This window comes from Danio rerio, chromosome 7 (genome assembly GCF_052040795.2).
Source record: "Danio rerio strain M-AB ecotype USA chromosome 7, GRCz13ab, whole genome shotgun sequence".
Classification (NCBI taxonomy): Eukaryota; Metazoa; Chordata; class Actinopteri; order Cypriniformes; family Danionidae; genus Danio; species Danio rerio.
In genome coordinates this window covers 5394310-5412628 of record NC_141027.1, presented here as the reverse complement: position 1 = coordinate 5412628, position 18319 = coordinate 5394310, and the positions used below count along the sequence as shown (strand labels likewise).

The 18319-nt window shown below is 33.9% G+C and overlaps 1 protein-coding gene and 2 long non-coding RNA genes across 8 annotated transcripts in view; 1 reads left to right on the top strand and 2 right to left on the bottom strand.

The window, feature by feature from the left end:
- The window catches only part of LOC147842973 (Fc receptor-like protein 5), a 31435-nt gene extending 22284 nt beyond the window's left edge, over window positions 1–9151 (top strand). For 4 of the 5 annotated variants that reach the window (XM_087260211.1, XM_087260213.1, XM_087260212.2 and 1 more), the window contains 9 exons: window positions 3799–4041; window positions 4130–4243; window positions 4341–4427; window positions 5859–5921; window positions 6037–6099; window positions 6179–6256; window positions 6442–6495; window positions 6800–6859; window positions 8728–9151. In XM_087260211.1, coding sequence (XP_087116337.1) covers window positions 3799–4041; window positions 4130–4243; window positions 4341–4427; window positions 5859–5921; window positions 6037–6099; window positions 6179–6256; window positions 6442–6495; window positions 6800–6859; window positions 8728–8735 — 770 coding nt within the window. In that variant the 3' untranslated portion in view covers window positions 8736–9151. The remainder of the gene's footprint in view (window positions 1–3798; window positions 4042–4129; window positions 4244–4340; window positions 4428–5858; window positions 5922–6036; window positions 6100–6178; window positions 6257–6441; window positions 6496–6799; window positions 6860–8727) is intronic. The other variant, XM_087260215.1, reaches the window with a different exon arrangement.
- Window positions 1–18319, bottom strand: part of LOC147842964 (uncharacterized) — a 277603-nt gene that overhangs the window by 101484 nt on the left and 157800 nt on the right. The window contains exon 7 of the long non-coding RNA XR_015944703.1: window positions 4069–4218. This is a non-coding gene — a long non-coding RNA (uncharacterized LOC147842964). The remainder of the gene's footprint in view (window positions 1–4068; window positions 4219–18319) is intronic.
- Window positions 15290–18000, bottom strand: LOC147842972 (uncharacterized). 2 transcript variants are annotated; one of them, XR_015495226.1, is made up of 7 exons: window positions 17956–18000; window positions 17322–17394; window positions 16311–16368; window positions 16128–16221; window positions 15848–16005; window positions 15657–15752; window positions 15290–15482 (listed from the first exon to the last, which is right to left on the bottom strand). It is a non-coding gene; the product is annotated as an uncharacterized LOC147842972 (long non-coding RNA). The 2 variants fall into 2 exon arrangements; XR_015495227.1 differs by lacking the exon at window positions 17322–17394.

Sequence of the window (18319 nt, the reverse complement as noted above, 5' to 3'; positions counted from 1 at the left end):
TTAAAGGTTAACGCACGTTCGAATGTTCAAAACTCAATTCGGAAACAATGTTGCCTGCTAACATGGTGCTTTTATACTCTGAATAATATAGAATTGATAATAAACATAATCAGCTATAATAGGCCTATGTTTATCAGGCTCCTAAAGTTAGTGTTTCCAGACAAACTTGAATTAAATCATTGCCCGACTGTTGCACAAGACCGTGTCTACGTGGAGAATATTTAAAGTCTAGTTTTATCACCGATATGGCAATATTATATTTGACAGTTTATTTTTGTTTATTCTAGTTAATGTGTTAGTTGATGGAATAAATAATTTAATTTCTCCACTCGCGCTTGCTTTCTTTTTTTCGACGGCAATCACTTCAGGACAGGTTGCAAAAAGTTCATAGAGGACCAGGGTGAGAGAGACTTTATTATGAAAGGTTTTGTGTAGGCTATGTTAAACAAGCATATAAAAATAGTCATTGGTTGTAGGCATGTATGATGGAAGACTATAATGTTTATATTTTTAGGCTATAGTTCATAACCGATTTTGTAAAATATTGAATTAAATATTTACAGCTGCAGGTCCTATCGATTTTCTAACAAATTTAATACTCCTATAATGTAGTTAAAGCTTAGATCAATATCAAGATTTTATTCCTATTTTGCCACCTGTAAAATAATTTTAATAAGCACTCAAGCGCATTTGCCAGGTGCTGGAAGTATTTGAAAATGTTTTCATTTTAATGTAGGCTATAGCCTATTTTCAAGCTTTGATAGTGCTAGATTTTGGATAAAGGGCTTGGAAAATGAATTGTGTCGCTTTGATAATTTATCTTTATAAATAGTTATTTAATTAATAAAATAAAAAACATATTTATCAATATGATATTAAAAGACCAAATGCATGGAGGTTATTGATTATGCGCCCTGCGCGCCTCGCGTTTTGTCATTGCGCGCTTTGTGCGCTCCAGAAGAAAAGCATGTTACCTCAGTGGCGTCTTTCATTCTTCAATCAAATGAAAGCAGAGGCGAGGTTTCCTTAGAGGTGACAGCAGTGTATTGTCACGATGACTACGGCGAACTTTTTAATGACGGAGAGACTTGTGGTTGCTGTTTTAAGTCATCCAAAGTTGTATGACTTTACAAATCTTGAATTTCATAATGTTATTTAAAAAATTCAATTATAAAAACATTGACAGCAACACTCGCGCACAATAGACCAGCTGATTCAGTTGTTCCCTATAGTGACATTCAAAAGAGCACCGCGCTCCTTTTCTTCTTGTCAACATAAAATGCATTGCGGTGCGCTTCACGTCTCTGGTATGAAAGCGCGTTCGTTGTTATTGGCTTCTATGAGTAACACATATTTGTTAACTCGAAGGACAGTACCATGTTCAAACACACGTGCTTACAGATGTTTTTTTGCCAAAGAAGCAAAATGAAAGAAGGATATTCTGGCCACAGTTTGACACAGGAGTTGACGAACCAGCGCTGATCCTGGTCGTCTGTGCTGCCTGGAGCCGCGTCATAAACTCAATTAGGCATATTCATGAATTAGTGCAGACTACAATCAACAAACCAGCCTTTTTCCATTTGGAAAATAACAGTTATTAATAGTTCTTATGTACATTTTAAATAGCCTAATCTACAAATCAAACAAATACAAATATTTTATGATAACTTCGCACCAAACTGATGCTTTCATTTTACAGCTTATAAAACATGTATGCAAATTAATGCAGTATCACATGTAAATAACATAACTGTTATATGCTTAGCCTATACTTTAAAAATGTATAGGTTCAAAGCCTTATGGTTGTCATAATCTTTCACTATAGGCAGCGTGCGCACATGAACCGCAAGTAAGACAGAGGAAGTAGGTTAAGTCATAATCATAATTAAGACATAATCTTTAAACTAATGACTTCTATTAAAAATGTTGACTGATTTTGTAATATTATAACAGCTGAGCATTAATTGAATGCATTTTTTTCCGTAAAGCAATCTATTTGAGGTAGCCTAATATTTAATTGACGGGAAATAAAAAACACGATTGGACAAACAGCCTATGCCGGTTCTTAAAAATGATTCAGTTAATGTTTTCGTTTTTAATCTTAATTTGTCATTTAAGTGAAAAAAGATCTAGAGCAGGATTTATTTATTTATTTGTTAGTTTATTCAGTTTTTCTAGGCTGCTAAAAAAACACTGCAGGTGCGTGCTCGTTCTGTATGCTGTTCGCATGTTAAAATAACCTAAATCAGTATTTCAAAATGCAATATTTAATGTGTCAGACAAAATAGGCACGTCAATTTTTTTTAATTAATTAATATTTTGATATTAATCTGTTAACGGTTAATTTTCGGTTAACCAGCAGTTGTTGGTTGGCAAAATGAATCGAAATCAGCATTCCTAGTTTGGCATAAATTGTATCTTAACTATTTGATCTATTATTTGACGGTCAGTTACCCTATCTACAAAAGAAACAAGAAGTGCTTCAACACAAGGTGCTGCATCGCCAAAACCAAGATTATGCACCAATTATGGCAATATGTAAAATGTTGTTCTCTTTATTAAACATTTATTTCTGAGATGTTACTAAAGTGGTTTATAGTTAAGTGAAATGTTCAGTTCTTGATATAACATATGGATGTTATGTAATGTAAGTCAGTAATTGTAATGCAGCATCATAATGAACAAATATGTGCTAGTCATTGGCTTATATTAATAAGGAGTTCAAAAATGGTCACGTCCGTAACGCAAATTTGTGGTTGTTTAGAGCAAAGACCTGAGATGAGTTGGCGATCATAATTAGTATGGACATATTTTGGCTTTGTATACAAAGTTTCATTTTATTTTTTATAATATTTATTCCACAATATAAACTTTTTCATTAAATCGTTACGGACGTGACACGTGACCGAAGCTGCGTGATGTCTTAAATATGTAGCTCATAAATTAAAAAGGTAGTAATGCTATGAATAAGTAAGGGTAATTATTTATACTACAGACTCTAATCCTTCTGCAGAATGATTACTGTTAACCAAGCATGGAAAAGGTGAGTCTTTAACCCCTTTTTTGAAAGCACGAAAAGTGGTTGGATGATAATGAAATTTACCATTGGCACAATCCTCATATTTCATGGATAAACAAACCAATTTCCTTTAAAAATCAACAAGAGCACATCATTACAATAAAATATAGACCTTAATAAGCTAATTGAAATAGGTTTTGTTATTTTGGTCAAAAGTTTATTTTTTCATGGTAAGGTTGACATTTTCATGGAATTGCTTATAAATATATATATATATATATATATATATATATATATATATATATATATATATATATATATATATATATATATATATATATACATACACACACACACACACACATATATATATATATAGTACACATATGTACAACATCAACAAAGCATACTCTGAATGTAGAGTAATGAAAAATACTGTGGTGGAGTAATGATGGCTCTCTCTAGTCAGAGGAACTGATTTTTTTCCCTCTTTTTTGCTCTAATCTGCAGTCAAAGGTGCACGAAAAAAACAATGGCCAAACAATGTTGACAGTTGCTGCTGCTGTTGTTGAAAGTTGATCAATTAATTAATTGATTGATTGATTAGTATCAAGTTCATTTTTACATTTTGTTAAATTGGTAACAAATGCAGGCGTGTGTTTATAGCCACAATTGGACTACATGAGACTGCAGATATGAACAGTTTAGTCATATATTGAGACTAAACAGATGTGTGTTGTGTTGTGTTGTGTTGTGTTGTGTTGTGTTGTGTTGTGCAGATGGTGCTGTGATTCTGGAGAGTTCTGCTGATCCTGTGATTGAGGGAGAAACTCTGACTCTACACTGTTTACATCGATCTACAATCTCCTCCATCCTCACAGCTGATTTCTATAAAGACGGATCACTGATCCAAAATCAGACAGGAGAGATGAACATCCCTACTGTCTCAAAGTCTGATGAGGGTTTCTACTACTGTAAAACAAAGAGCAGAGAGTCGCCACACAGCTGGATCTCAGTCAGAGGTCTGGGAATAATGAGAGATTATTTACCTCTGTAATATTATCATACAGCATGTGGTTGATGAACAGGTCTATCATTTTCTCTCTTCAGCTTCATCTTCATCTACATCTCCTCTTCTGGTCGTTGGTGTTTCTGTGGGATTGACTGTTTTCTTGCTGCTCCTCATCTTACTGGTTCTGCTGCTGAGACACAAGAAGAAAAGAGGTGTGAGGAGTTCAGAACATGATCAATAATATGAATGCATGTAATCAGATATATGCAAGTGAAAATTCATTAATAATGACATTAGTTTCTACTGTAGATCAGCACCACAACAATCAACAAACCAGCAACCCAGTTCCAACTCGATCTGGAGAATCTCAACTGGAAAACGTTCCTCTACAGTCAGGTCAGATGTTAGGGCTGCAACTAATGAATATTTGAACAATTGATTAATCTGTCGATTAGTTCTTCAATGTTCTTCTTGTGGCAGCACGTTTGCCTCATTTATAAAAGCAGAACACGCAGGATTCAGCACGTTAATTCATAAGTTACTCCCAAAATACATGCAAGTAAGTGGCTGGTGAACTTAGAGAAGAATAGATTGAACTTTATAGTTACTTCACTACGTGTATCTGATATGAATAAAACACATCGGCAAATTCTATTTGAATGGATTGTTAGACTTTCTTGTGTGTTTTAAAAACTCAAAATGTTTTGTTTTACTTGTACTTGTGAGCATTTACATGTCTAAAATATAAAATAAGCATTAGGCGGGTAAACATTGCATAACTGTGATAATATGACACATCTTTCTTTGGCTCAGCGCCAGCCAACAGGGCAAAGCTCAGTTTGATTTTTTTCAGCTGCCGCTATAAAGCCTGTTTCACACTGCAAGCGCAAGCAACGCATGAGCAGAACATGAGCAGTGTGTGTTTTTTCAGCGTCCATGTTAACCGATGAGAGCTTTCATATGGCACCCAGAAGCAGCGTGTTAAAAGCAGTGTCACAACAGTTTCAGCGCTGTGTTTATTTTGCTATTTTAAATATTATATGTATAAATATTATTGTAACTAGGCCTAAAACATGCTGACAATCAAAAACAAAATGACATGATGTCACAGGCGATTGTCTTCTGAGTGCACCAGACATTAATAAAACTGCTCATAGAGCTTGAGAGGTACTGTACAGTACTGTATGACCTATATAATTTGTAAAATAAAGACTTGCAGGTTAAAGAAACAGCATAGGAGGAAGTTGTTTTTGTATATAAACAGTAAGATATGTAACTAGATAGAATAGACAGAGATTTATTAATCTGTGCAGCAGCTGTTCACGTGCTGCTCACACTCTGCTTTCGCTTGCAGTGTGAAAGAGGTGTAAGAGTTAACAAGCTAACTCTAACTGTATGCTTGTCAAGCTGGATAACGAGTAAAACACCAGCACCAGGCACTTTACAGTTCTCACTTCAAAACGAACACAAGTAAGATTCTGTAGTGATTTACCTGCTGTTGAACTCCCTTCCTTCTCATCCCTTTCTATGAGGCACCGAACTCTGTACCAGTGTATGAGAGAGGCTGTGTTCACTCTGCTGCGCGCTCAACTAAAGTGATTTTTTTTAAAATAATCAAATGTCCCTGCGTTGTGCGACACAACAAATCGATAGTGAAGTTGTTGTTGCAGCCCTATCAGTTTTATTAGCAAACACATATTTTTTGTTCAAACAATATATGTCAGTTTGATCCAATATGGTTTAAACTGTGACCTTTGGTCTTTTTGACCTCTTACTTTGTATATCAATTATTACTTATACAGAATTTGTTCATGTTGTTTGTTTTAGAGCCAGTGTCAGATGTGACATATTCAGAGGTCACTGTTAAGAAAAAGAAATCCATGGATAAAGGTGAAAATCCTCTTCTGTACACATGGAGTCATCAGTCTTGAACAGATGATACTGATGAGGAATTAAACTAAAAACAACACATTATTCACTAATTAATTCATTGTTATTTCTGCAGCAGACACCATGCCAGAGTCAACTAATGTGACATACTCAAAAATCAGGAAAAACATGCACAAAGGTGATGTCCTGTTTAGTTTTTTTCTTAAGTATAATAATTGCAGCATGTTCTGAATATCCTGCTTGATTTTCTGTGTCAGATATTAATTCTGCAGGACCCAGTGATTTGATTTATACAGAGATCAACATGAAGGACGAAAAGAAAACCAAGAGCAAAGGTAAAACCAACTGCATCTAGCCTTGATGATGCGTTTACTTATGTTTTTATGATTTAATTTAATATTAAGAAACACTTTATAAATCACTAACAGCACTGACAGACACAAATTACACTTTATTCTGCAAAACAGCATCTGTGTGGGATTTAATGATTATTAATGAAGCTCTTGTTTTTCTATTTCAGGTTTTGGACTTGCTGATGTTCTGATTAAAATGAAATCCAAGGAGAAACGCAGCGGTAAATAGCAGATGCTCTGATGTGCTGTCATCAGCTGACTGCAGATCATTTCAAAATACTTTTAAAGTGAAAAATTTCAACAGAAACGGCAATAAAAAATAAAAGCAACTATACATTTTTTTACTAAACAATAATAATATACTTATTTAACATTGCTATTATAGGGGGTTGCTTGTGGAATTTGAAAGAATTCAATACATTTTAGAATAAAAGAACATAATAAAAAGTAAAAAAAAAAAGTGAAGCTGTGAATTCTGTCTGGATGCTCTTTATTAATTCATCTCTGTCTGTTGTTCACTATCAGGGCAGAGCAGAGAGTCTGGAGACACTTTATATTCTGAAGTGAAGCAAAACACAGACAGAGGTGAGAGAAACACAAAGAACTGCTGCTATTGATGATAAATTACTGTTCGTGTTTTAAACACACCATTATAAACATATTAAAGGTTTGAGACACCCTGGAGCAGTATTTTTGAGATTTCAACAGATTTGTGTGTGTTGAACAACATCAGCACCAGTCTGTAACTCAGTCAAAACAACATCAGCACCAGTCAGCTTTAATTGTGGTGAAAACTGGATAATTTTGAGCTTGTCAGTAATTTAATCTTCCGTGTTTAAAATAATGTTTAAGGGTGCTTTCACACCTGCCTTATTTAGTTCGTTTGAATCACACTAGAGTTCGTTTTCCCTCTTGGTGCGGTTCGTTTGGGCAGGTGAGAATGCAGCAATCGTACTCGAGTGCGCACCAAAAGCAGACCAATTAAGCGTACAGAGACCTGCTTGAAGAGGTGCTCTCGGTACGCTTTTAAACAAACCCTAGAGCAGTTCGTTTGTGGTGAGAATATGATCCGTACTAAATCAGGTCCAACCGCATAAAGAACTGAGCCTTTTGGACTAATCCAGCTGCCGTAGGCCAATGCGCTGTGCATTATGGGATATGGAGGACAAATATTTGTTGACAGCGCTTTACCAACAGAGAGTCAGAGGGGGGGAACATTACCTGATTGATCGTTGGTAATATTTCTGCAAGATAAGCATGTCGCAGTTTAGCTTAATTAATTCACACTTCCTCCTGAAGTGAGGAGCGATGCATTAAAACACTGTTTTCCAGTCGTGGCCACACTTCCTTCTCGAAATGTATAGTTTGTCTAAAGCAGGGATACAATCAGTCAGCGCAGTCGTCCCTCCAGAATAAAAGCGACATTTTGTGTCTGCCGGTTTGTTTACTTGCGGGAGTTTATTGGCATTTTCCCGCACGTGAATTCTAACCAATCAATAAGCAGTTTAGGAAATATGTTCAATAACATCTGGCCAATGAGAGATGTGCATTTTGTCAGATGACGGCATTTTGGTTCGTTTCAACTGGTTTGGACCAAAGCCAGCAGTGTGGTGTGAAAACGACCCAAAGACGGCAGAAGATGCAACAATGTATCAGTTATTACCCTTGGTGCGGACCAAATGAAGCGAACTACAGATGCGAAAGCACCCTAAGGCAGGATCAAAATCGGTGACGTATCGCAAATCTGCTAGTGGATTATTCATAGCAGAGTTTTCTTATCCTATGAGAAGACCTTGCTTCTTAATTATTTATGAGATCATGTGCTTGTTTAAAATCTTCCAGATTACTGGCAGGGCTAATGATTGAAATGGACAGGGCAAGAGACCTGCTGCACTGCAATCCAATGTGTCTGCATTCAGACCCGGCTATTAAGGAGGAGAGAAGTCCTTCTCATTTAAAGTGTTTATATAAACACAATTATCTTTATAATGATATAGCAAATTGTGGTTATATGTATATGAAAGTACGAGTGCTCTGCCGGCCACGCCCACTCTTCCCTCTGTTCGCAGAGCTCCACCCCCTTCTTTTTTAAACATTTCTGAGGTATACTTGAACTGAAAGAGGGGGGTTTCATGGCCCTTTAAGGATCCTGCACAGCCTGAGCCTGATTAGTTATATAAAAATATAAAAGCAATTTATACTTATAAAAATGAGTCCTAATTATATCACTCGTATTATAACACTTTTTCAGGTGCTGATGCTGAAGTTGATGCAACTTATGCTCAATCCATTAGGAAGAAGAAGAATAAAACACAAAATAATTTAGTTTTGTATGTGGGTTCTAAAAGTCAGTTCAGTTATTAGTGAGGATCAGTGGTTAATCCTGAGTGTAAAACTGTAAATAATCAGTATTATTGACATTAACTGCATTAATCTGCATGATCTATTTAAAGGTTTCTGAGTGCAGTGATGAAAACAGACACCAGAAGAGATGAACACCAGCGCTCGCTTTGCTTCAGAAACTGCTCATGACAATAATACACTGAATTATCAGAGACGCAGATTAGCAAATACATTTCTCTCTAACCTTTATACATTTTCTACAGGCAGCACTCAACTAACTTAGCTTTACAATATTCTAAATAGTGTCTTTGGGCATTTTGTTGTTAAATATAATGTTTAAATCAATGTTTGTATTTTTATAACACATTAATATATTTTGATTCACTTTTTTCCTGTAAGAGATTTCTCTCTGATAAATATAAAACATTTATGATACTGTTTGCATGACTTTTTAATCTAGACTCACAAAAAAACTTAAATACTTTTGATCTTTGTTTTTATGATTATAATAAAGCATATTTTTGGGCAGATTAGTTCATGTCTCGGGTGTTTTTCTGTGTACTTTAATTCTCTTTTGCTGCAAATCAAAAGGAAAATATACAGAGTAAACTGATGGTGAGCATTAACTCTTTAAAACCTTACCCTAATTTATAACATCACAGTAAACAAGCTTTCATCATTTAAAGAAATGTTAAAAATAATAAAATAATCAATAATTGTATTAATATTAATATTGTTATTAATATTAATAATTAATTCAAAGCTAAATTTAAAGTAAATTAAACAAACAAAAAGTAAACAAATCTAAATTACTTAAATTCATAAAATATAATATGAACCATTTTTTATTTAATCATAGCAGCAAGCAACCTTTCAAAATTATATTTCATTTTTGGCTTAATTTAATCTCCTCTGCTAAAACAGATGGCCATTCTTCCTCTACATAACATTTAACTCGCTTTACATTTCAGTTTTGTTACATTTAAAGCCGAACATAAAGGTCTGTATTATCATTAAAAGGACTAAAAAGATTGAGCAAACCATCAAATAAAACCAGACAGCATCAGACATTTATAAACGTTGCTGTTACGTGGGCTAAATCTGGTTGGCCTTTAAAGGGTTGATTTTAGCCCAAAATAAGTGCAGCTTAATTTAGTCTGTGTGATGTGGTGTAAATTTAACCCAAGATGGACCAAAAATAGCTCAAATAGAATCACAGGAATAAGATCACATTGCTGAAATATGGGTACTTCTTGCTGAAAAGATGCACACTAGATATTAGAGCTGCACGATTCTGGCTAAAATGAGAATAGCAGTTTTTTTTTGCTTTAAATAAGGATCACGATTTTCTCATGATTCTGTAGATGTAAAATAAAGGTATGGTAAAAACAAACATATGGCACAACATCGATAATAATTGAATTATTATGTTTGAGATATATGCTTGCTATCTGTCATATTAGACAAATTTATTCACTGGTAAAATCAGACATTTGCCATTATCAGATTATATTCAACAATGTATAGGCTAGAGTAGTTATACTGACACTGTAAACATTTATTTTCATGCATAACTGTGTGTTTCCTATAAAAGACAAAACGTATCAAATGCAGACGCAGGAGACCTGTCGACAGAGCTTAGACCCTCTCCTCTTTCAATAAAGTAAGGTAGTTTAAACGGTAGGCTACAAATAATTGATTCGTTTTTAACTAATTAATTATTCATAATCAAAAATCGAAACGAACCGTTAGTTTAAAATAGAAAATGTAATTGAATCGAGGATTTGGAAGATTGTCGCACCCTTTATACTTAATGATAGACGTGCGTGTGTCTACTTCAGTGAACATAACTTGCAAATGTTGTGAGTTACAGGTAATAAAGTTGTAAATAATATTCAATTTGTGGCACAGAGTGATCGTTTGGGAGCCGCGCGAAGAATGAACAAACACTTAGCAGTCAAAATGAAACCGAAAGTGTGCACGTCATTTAAATGATCATATCGCATTTTAGAGAATGACAAATGTCTGATTTTACCAGTAAATTAAAAGGTCTAATAATGTTGTCAATGACAGATTGCAAGCATATTTTTCTGTGTACTTTTTCCCAAGACATGCAGTAGAGGTAAATTGGGTAAACTAACTTGTCCGTAGTGTATTTGTGCGAATGGGAATGTATGGGTGTTAAACATATGCAGGACGAGTTGGCAGTTTATTCCTCTGTGGCGACCCTGAATTAATAAAGGGACTAAGCCAAAAAGATAATGAATGAATAAAATAATAAATACATTTTATTATTTTAAATATTAAAAAATATTTATTTTCCAATTATGAACATGATTTTCATAAGTTTTAATTGTGTCACTCAAAATAAATAATTTATTTTAAGATTTTACCATTATCATGTGCAATTGTTTTTTTTTAATATAAAAAGTTAATAGAAAAACTAATTGAATAAGCTTTTTGATAGACATAAACCAACAAAACACAACTTTTTTCAGCAGTCTTTAACAAGCGTTAAATTATACATTATAATATATTACCAATAAAATTAACCTTTTTAAAAAACATTTCATAAAAAGTAAAAACTTTTTACATCAACTTCTTCTATGACGCCATATTCCATCAAATATATTTAGTCCAGACGTTTGTAAAGGCATTTATTTATTTATTAAGCCTTGTTTTAATGATATATTAGCCTCAAACACCTTTTCAAAAATTAATTTCCGTTTTTTGCTCAACCTGTTTAGTTCATTTAGCCATTTTTGCTTTACCAAAGTTTGTTTGTTTGTTTCTTGTCATTTAAAATGCAAAATAAGCATGTATACTTTGCATACTATCGCGTTAACTTACTTACAATGAATAACAATTAATAAAATCTAATTTAATCCGAGCTCATTTGCTCTATTCGAGGAAATCAAATCAGACTTTCAACAGCATTGAACGGTGTTTGTGTTAGCAAAAAGACCACAAGCCATTACGTCTACAAACATTATAGTACATTTAAGTTACTGAAAAACGAGGCAACTTTCAGTGGTTAAATTGCTTTGAGACAAACTTTTCCCTCAATGTTATCTGTCGAACTGAAATGGAAACTTTACCTCAGCGCAATCCTCTCATGTGGAGATCCAGTCAGAAAAACACTCTTCAATGTCCACGCTGACCCCTGACCACAGCTGATATCTCGCCCAGTCTTTTCAACAAAGTAATATTTCTAGATTTACATGTTTTTAAAATAATAATTAATAAAAAATATTATTTTCCTCTCGCTAATATTATCATGGCATAGGGCGTATCAATCCGAGTCACCTGACCTTTAACGGTATTTAACGGTTTTTACCGGTGTTGACGAGTGGACGGTCGCAAATAGACTAAAAGCCATGACTTCAGCAAACATAATGGTGAATTCACTGAAAAACGAGGCAACTTTCAGTGGTTAAATTGCTTTGAGACACTTTTCCCTCACTGTTATCTCTGTTGTACCTGAAATGGAAACTTTACCTCCGCATAATCCTCTCACGCAGAGATCCAGTCGAGAAAAAACGTCTTCCACGCGCGCGCTCGCGCTGACCCTTGACCCCAGCTTTTATATCCTCGGCCAGTCATTTCGCGGGCTTTTCAAGTAAGTAATATAGCTAGGTTTATATATTATTTTCTATTGTGCAAATATATTGCATGCATTTAATACACCTTGCGGTATTTAAACTTGGGGTTTAAATGTAAAATAATTAAATAATTACAACAATGAAGGGGCGTTGCTGTTTCAATAGAGTGACGTCACGCGTTGCTTAACCCACACATAGTGTGAAAAGCTAATGCTGACTGTAAATGGCTTATTTCTCGCATTTGGCCGGCATAATCCATTTGTAAACCCTTTTATACGGTTAATAATAGCGATATCTCTATTGTGGGTGACGTCTCAAATGTTTGCAAAATTTATAATCGTATAATATGTTGCAGGGTTTAATATTTAAAGTGTGTGTGTAACCTTTTAGTTTATTTTCAAACACACATATATATATTCAGGGACATGTCATGTTTATAGTAATTCTTTGTAGAGTTTGTATTCCCCATTCCAACATGCTAAATGCATCATTATAGGGACATGCAGCAAAATGCATGTTTAATAATTTTAGTCTAATTTAATATATTGCTGGCTATACCTACAAATATATAATTTTTTATTTATTTACTTATTTATTTATTGTGTTCATCAGTTACACTGGATAGCCAAATGCATTTGTTTAAGTGTTTTAGCAGACTTACTAATTCTCAGCACCTGTCAACAGGAGGCTTGACAAAATGAAAATATATTAAATCCATATTTTCAATTGTGAGAAACAAGTACAAGATAACGGTCCATTTTGGGTCGTAAAATGCTCACTGCTTATTCACATCATGTACAAATCTGTCAAGTCAGTGTTATGCTAGTTTTCAGCTTTTAAAAATAACATCTCATACCTTGATTCTGCCATCGATAATCCACAATGAAATCCACAAACAGGCTTTCAAATCCAACCACTGATTCCAGACCAGCCATCAATGTGCTTTTCCTCCTGCAGATCAGTTCTCTTGTCTAACAGTCTCTAATATGATCCATTGATGCAGATTTCCTAATCAAAACCAGGTCCAACTGTAGGATTACAAGTCTAACTTTTGGACTTTAATTTGTAGGTGTGCACTGATGGTTCATACAAATAAAAAGCTGTTGGATAGTCCTTGACATGTATTCTCCATTTCTTTCAAACACATCTGAAGCTAATCAAACTCTTTCTAGGTATAAAAAAATTTAAATAAGGCAGGTGTGTTGAAGCAAGTTGGAGCTAAACTATGCAGGACACTGGCCCTCCAGGACTGCGGTTTGTAATGCATGTCAAAAAGTAACTTCCTTCACAATGTTATTACTCTGAAAGCTTTTCTCCCACACTGTAATCCCGAATAAGTTGACAAAACTCAAAAAATTTGAGGTAATCAGTTACGTCAAATTTTTTAAGTTATGAAATTATCTATTTTAAGTAAACAGAAACATTAAGTTTTGAGTTTGTTGTACTCATGCAAGACACTTCACCTAACTCAAAATACCCAAGTTACTCAGCTTATACGTTTTAATTGCAATTAACTTAATTGTTTTAATTTTTCCAAACTTTAAATACTTAGTCACCCAGCTCATACATTTTAATACCAATAAACTTAATTGCTTTAATTTCTTTCAACTTTAAATACTTAAATCACCCAGCTCATACATTTTAATAGCATTTTTTAAAATTAACTTCTCCATCGTCAGTTTCACAAATAAAATTAGCCATTATTTTAATTTTTTAAACCCCATAAATCTGTCAAAATAAATCTGTAATTTAAAACACACAGACAATACCATTTTAGACATTTATTGTTAAAGAAAAAATGTCCAACAGTACTTTCAAATTTGTCTCCTATGCAATTACAAATGTCTTAAAACGATAAAAACTATTAGACATAAAGAGATTGAAAATGAACACTATTCTGAAATAATAAAAATTACCCACAATGTAAATATGATATCAGACATAAGAGCCTCAAGAAAAAACAACTATAAGTTTGATAAAATTTAATAATACATTATTAAGTGTAAAACTTACTCTTAAGGCATTCGTTAAAAAAATAATAATAAGTGCACATTCTGTGAAATGACTCGTTTAGTGTAAACTACACAGAAACTGTGTATATATATATATATATATATATATATATATATATATATATATATCGTTGAAGTCAGAATTATTCGCCCCCATTTATTTTTCCCCCAATTTCTGTTTAACGGAGAGCAGATTATATATATATATATATATATATATATATATATATTGTAGCGAAGTAGAGGGAAAACAGCGACACAGTTGGATAAGTTTACAGACAAGTCCCCGGAGGGTGCTTTATTTACAACGTGAATGGGGTGTAAACGGTGCTCTTCTTCAAGGTGAGGTGCTCTGGTGCTCCGGGAAGTAAGTGAAGGACAGTGAGTAGTCGGATGTGGGATCGTCACGAGCTGGAGTCTGCTGTGGAGAGACAGAGAGACAAGCGTTAGCGCATGGAGTCATTGGGTGAATGAAGCTCATCTTCTCCTTGCGTGGGCTTTGTTTTTATGCCTCTCCACTTGATGACGTCCAGCTGTGAACGATCCTGTGTTGATGATGGTCCAGCTGGGTTGAATTAGCGACCAGGGCGACGTGGCATGTGTGCGCTCGTTACAATATATATATATATATATTCAGTCTTGGTTGAACTATGATTCTGTCATTTACTTATTCCAAACCTGTTTGAGTTTCTTTCTTCTGTTGAAAAAAAAAAAAAGCTGAGACCTGTAACCACCGATTTCCACAGTATTTGTTTTCCTATTAGAAAGTCAGTGGTTATAGGTTGTCAGCTTTACTTACCTTTTGTGTTCAACAGAAGCAAGAAATTCAAGCAGGTTTGGGACAAGTGAAGAGTTAGTAAATGACAGAATTTTACATTTGGACAAACTATCCCTATATATAATAAAATGCATACTTACCAATTAAAGGTAAATAAATGTTTTGAAGTTACTACCCCAGAGACAGTCTTTATTAAGTTAAAAAAAAAATAAAAAAAGCTCTACATCAACTCATTCTTTAAGGTTTCCATGCTACGAGACTTTTTATTTTCCATTATCCATGCCAAGCAAAACTTTTTGCACAAGTTCAAAGTCCTTTACTATATATTATGTGAAGAGCATACATTAATCCATACAAGACAAGAAAGGTCTGGAAGTGTGCTGTGGGTGGTGTCCAATTCATTCTTCAGGACAACAGAGACCCTCAGTGAATGCAGGGCCAATAAAGCATCTTCAGTCAGCAGGATTATCAATCTAAAAATATAATTCAAGGATATTAATGTAAGGACAGTATCAAAATGACTGAGCCAATATTATATAATTCATCAACTATTCTTGATTACAAATATGTTATTAAGTAAAAGTTTTCAAAACTTTCATCTTTTCATTAAACATGCCTAATTGTGAAAAGAATGAATGAAGTCTTACCATGGTGTTCCTAAAGAATCTTAAGTCACGCTCACGCAGCAAGACCAAAAGACCTCTGATAACAGTAGTCCGTCATGAACTGACATCATTCAGTTCCTGGAAATCAAGAATCAATTTTTTAAAAATTAAAAAAATAATAATAATTCAAATTATATTTTAATGTATACTTTAACACGTGACCCCAAACATACCTGCTCATCATAAACCTTTAAAAGATTAGCCAGGGTATCTGCTGTCTTGCCAGTTTTGGATGCTGTTTGCCTTAAAATTGTCATCAAATGAAATAGGTGGTGGTCCAGTTTTGCAAAGAATTTGAGGGAAAAATTCTCATTTGTAACATGTTGGTACTCTGCAAACAGCAAAAAGAAACAAGAGAGAATTTCATAAAACAAACCCACACCACAAAATATACAATTTTAGAAAAAAATATTAATATTATTATTATGTTTCATTTACTTATCTATTTTTTACCTCAGATGAAAATCAGGTGTTGATCAGATGTTGAAAGCAGGATCTTCATGTTGTAAACTGAACTCAAGGTCTAGCTGAAGTTTCACTTTCCTTGCTGCAAAAGTATCATTGATAAATACACTGTAATATTTATTTTATCTGGATATGCCAGGCATAGTAGTACAAAATAAATATTTTACCCACCTTTCACATGCCTCCATTTAAGAACCTTTCTGTAGTCAGCAACACCCGACCTTCAATTCTGTATGTACACAAAGTCACAGTGTCATTTAGCTGAGAGTAGTACAATTGCCTGATGTCTAACGTTAACCTCCAAAACGGTTAGCAATAGAGCTGATTATCATGTTAGTTGCTTTAATTCGATGAACACAGATTTAATTTAAACAGTATTGAAATTTCTAAAACTGAATAGGACGACAAAGAAATTTAAGGCCTGATTTTAAAAGCTAGAAATAACAAAACTTACCTTATTGTCTAATGATGTAAAAATATATAGACTAAAATATTTATATTTTTTTAAGATATAAATATATTTTAAGCTACAAAATTTGCACATCAGAAAACTATGTCTTGTTTACCACGTCTTGAATATTTTGTTTTGTTATTATTTTATTTAATAACATAATTTTGTACTAATGTGTTATAGATATGCATACTTTGTTTTTTAGGCTGTTTATATTCTCTCCAGAGGAAACATTTTAAAAAATAGATTGAAAAAAAAAAAAAACTTTTATCATACCTTTAAAATACATTTGACCTAAATGACATTTAAACTCACTTAACTGATCGCATTAATCAGGTAATCATTGATATGCAGAGATGTCGTCTTAAGCGCGAGGAAATATTAAGTGTTGATCAGTGCTGGGGATTGAGGTAAAGTTAGTTTTATATTTACACATTCAGACTTTCTCCCTAATAATATAATTTCAGAAAGGTAATTTTTGCATATTCTTAATGGTGAAATCATAATAGCAGCCAATGACTTTCAAAGTACAACATTGTTCAGTCAAAAAAAAGTGCATTTAGTGTAATGTTGTTTTCATGTCGTACTTGCATGTGATTTCAGAACGAATAGACAAAGTACCATGGTAAACAATTTATGGAGCGAGTCACAAGTTGTTACTAAATGAATGTATGAATATAAAACCAACTTTACCTCAATGTGGTAGTGTAAAATGAAGCTCTGCTCTGTACCTGCTCAGGTGAGGAGCGCAGCTTAAATGTTCTCCGTCAGGCTATCCTCATACATGGATCAGCAAGCAACAAGCTGCGTGTGACAGAGTTAAGTTTTGAGACTACGTTTTTGCGCGTCGTCAGAAAATACCGTTAAGTGTTTAGGCGGAGATCATTTGAGTTATGATTAACGTTACGTTTCTTGCGCCTTTCGTTTCCGAAGTGCCTACAGATCGCGAAGATGATACCACATTCACAGACTGGATGGAGTTCAGCGCAGCGCCATGACATGCGGTTGTGAGAGCGCACGTCTCCATGACAACTTCAGCACAGGCTGAGAAAAGGCATACTCGCGCCAAGATTTAAATTTTTTTGAAAAATGTAATCTGCCGATTTTAAATATTTTTGTCTTTATCACACTCTGTTAAAATTCAGAGTTAACACATTACAACTAACGCTAACATTGCACTGATTCTAACTTTTTAAACAGTAATGTTAACGTTAGTTAGCAACAAGTGAGGCTAAACATGTTTTCTGTAATGTACGACATGTAAACGCACCCTGATTAACTCTACATTATATTGAACTGTTACTGTGATTATATTAATTAAAACATACATTTAATATTTCTTGGATTTGTAAATATTTTACTTACTGTAGTGTGAAGCGAGGCCGATCCGCCATCTTGAAAAAAACGAATGAAGCATGAGCACGTACGTGAACCTGGATGACGTCAGACGCAAAATCACTAGGCTGACAGAATTTGAGTTAATGAAACTTTAAAGAGACATTTTGTATAGATTAAACCCAGCAGAATTGTTCACCTTACTTGAAAGATTAAATTTTTACAAACTCAAAAATAAGAAAAAAGTTCTAAATACTCATCAAGGTTAATTAAGATAAACGAATTTTAATGATTTAAGTTAATAGAACTCAACTCAATTAATTAGTTACAGCATTAGGGTTCACAGTGCACCATAACGCAAGTAACTGCAGTGATTCTGAAGTGGCCGAGTGTG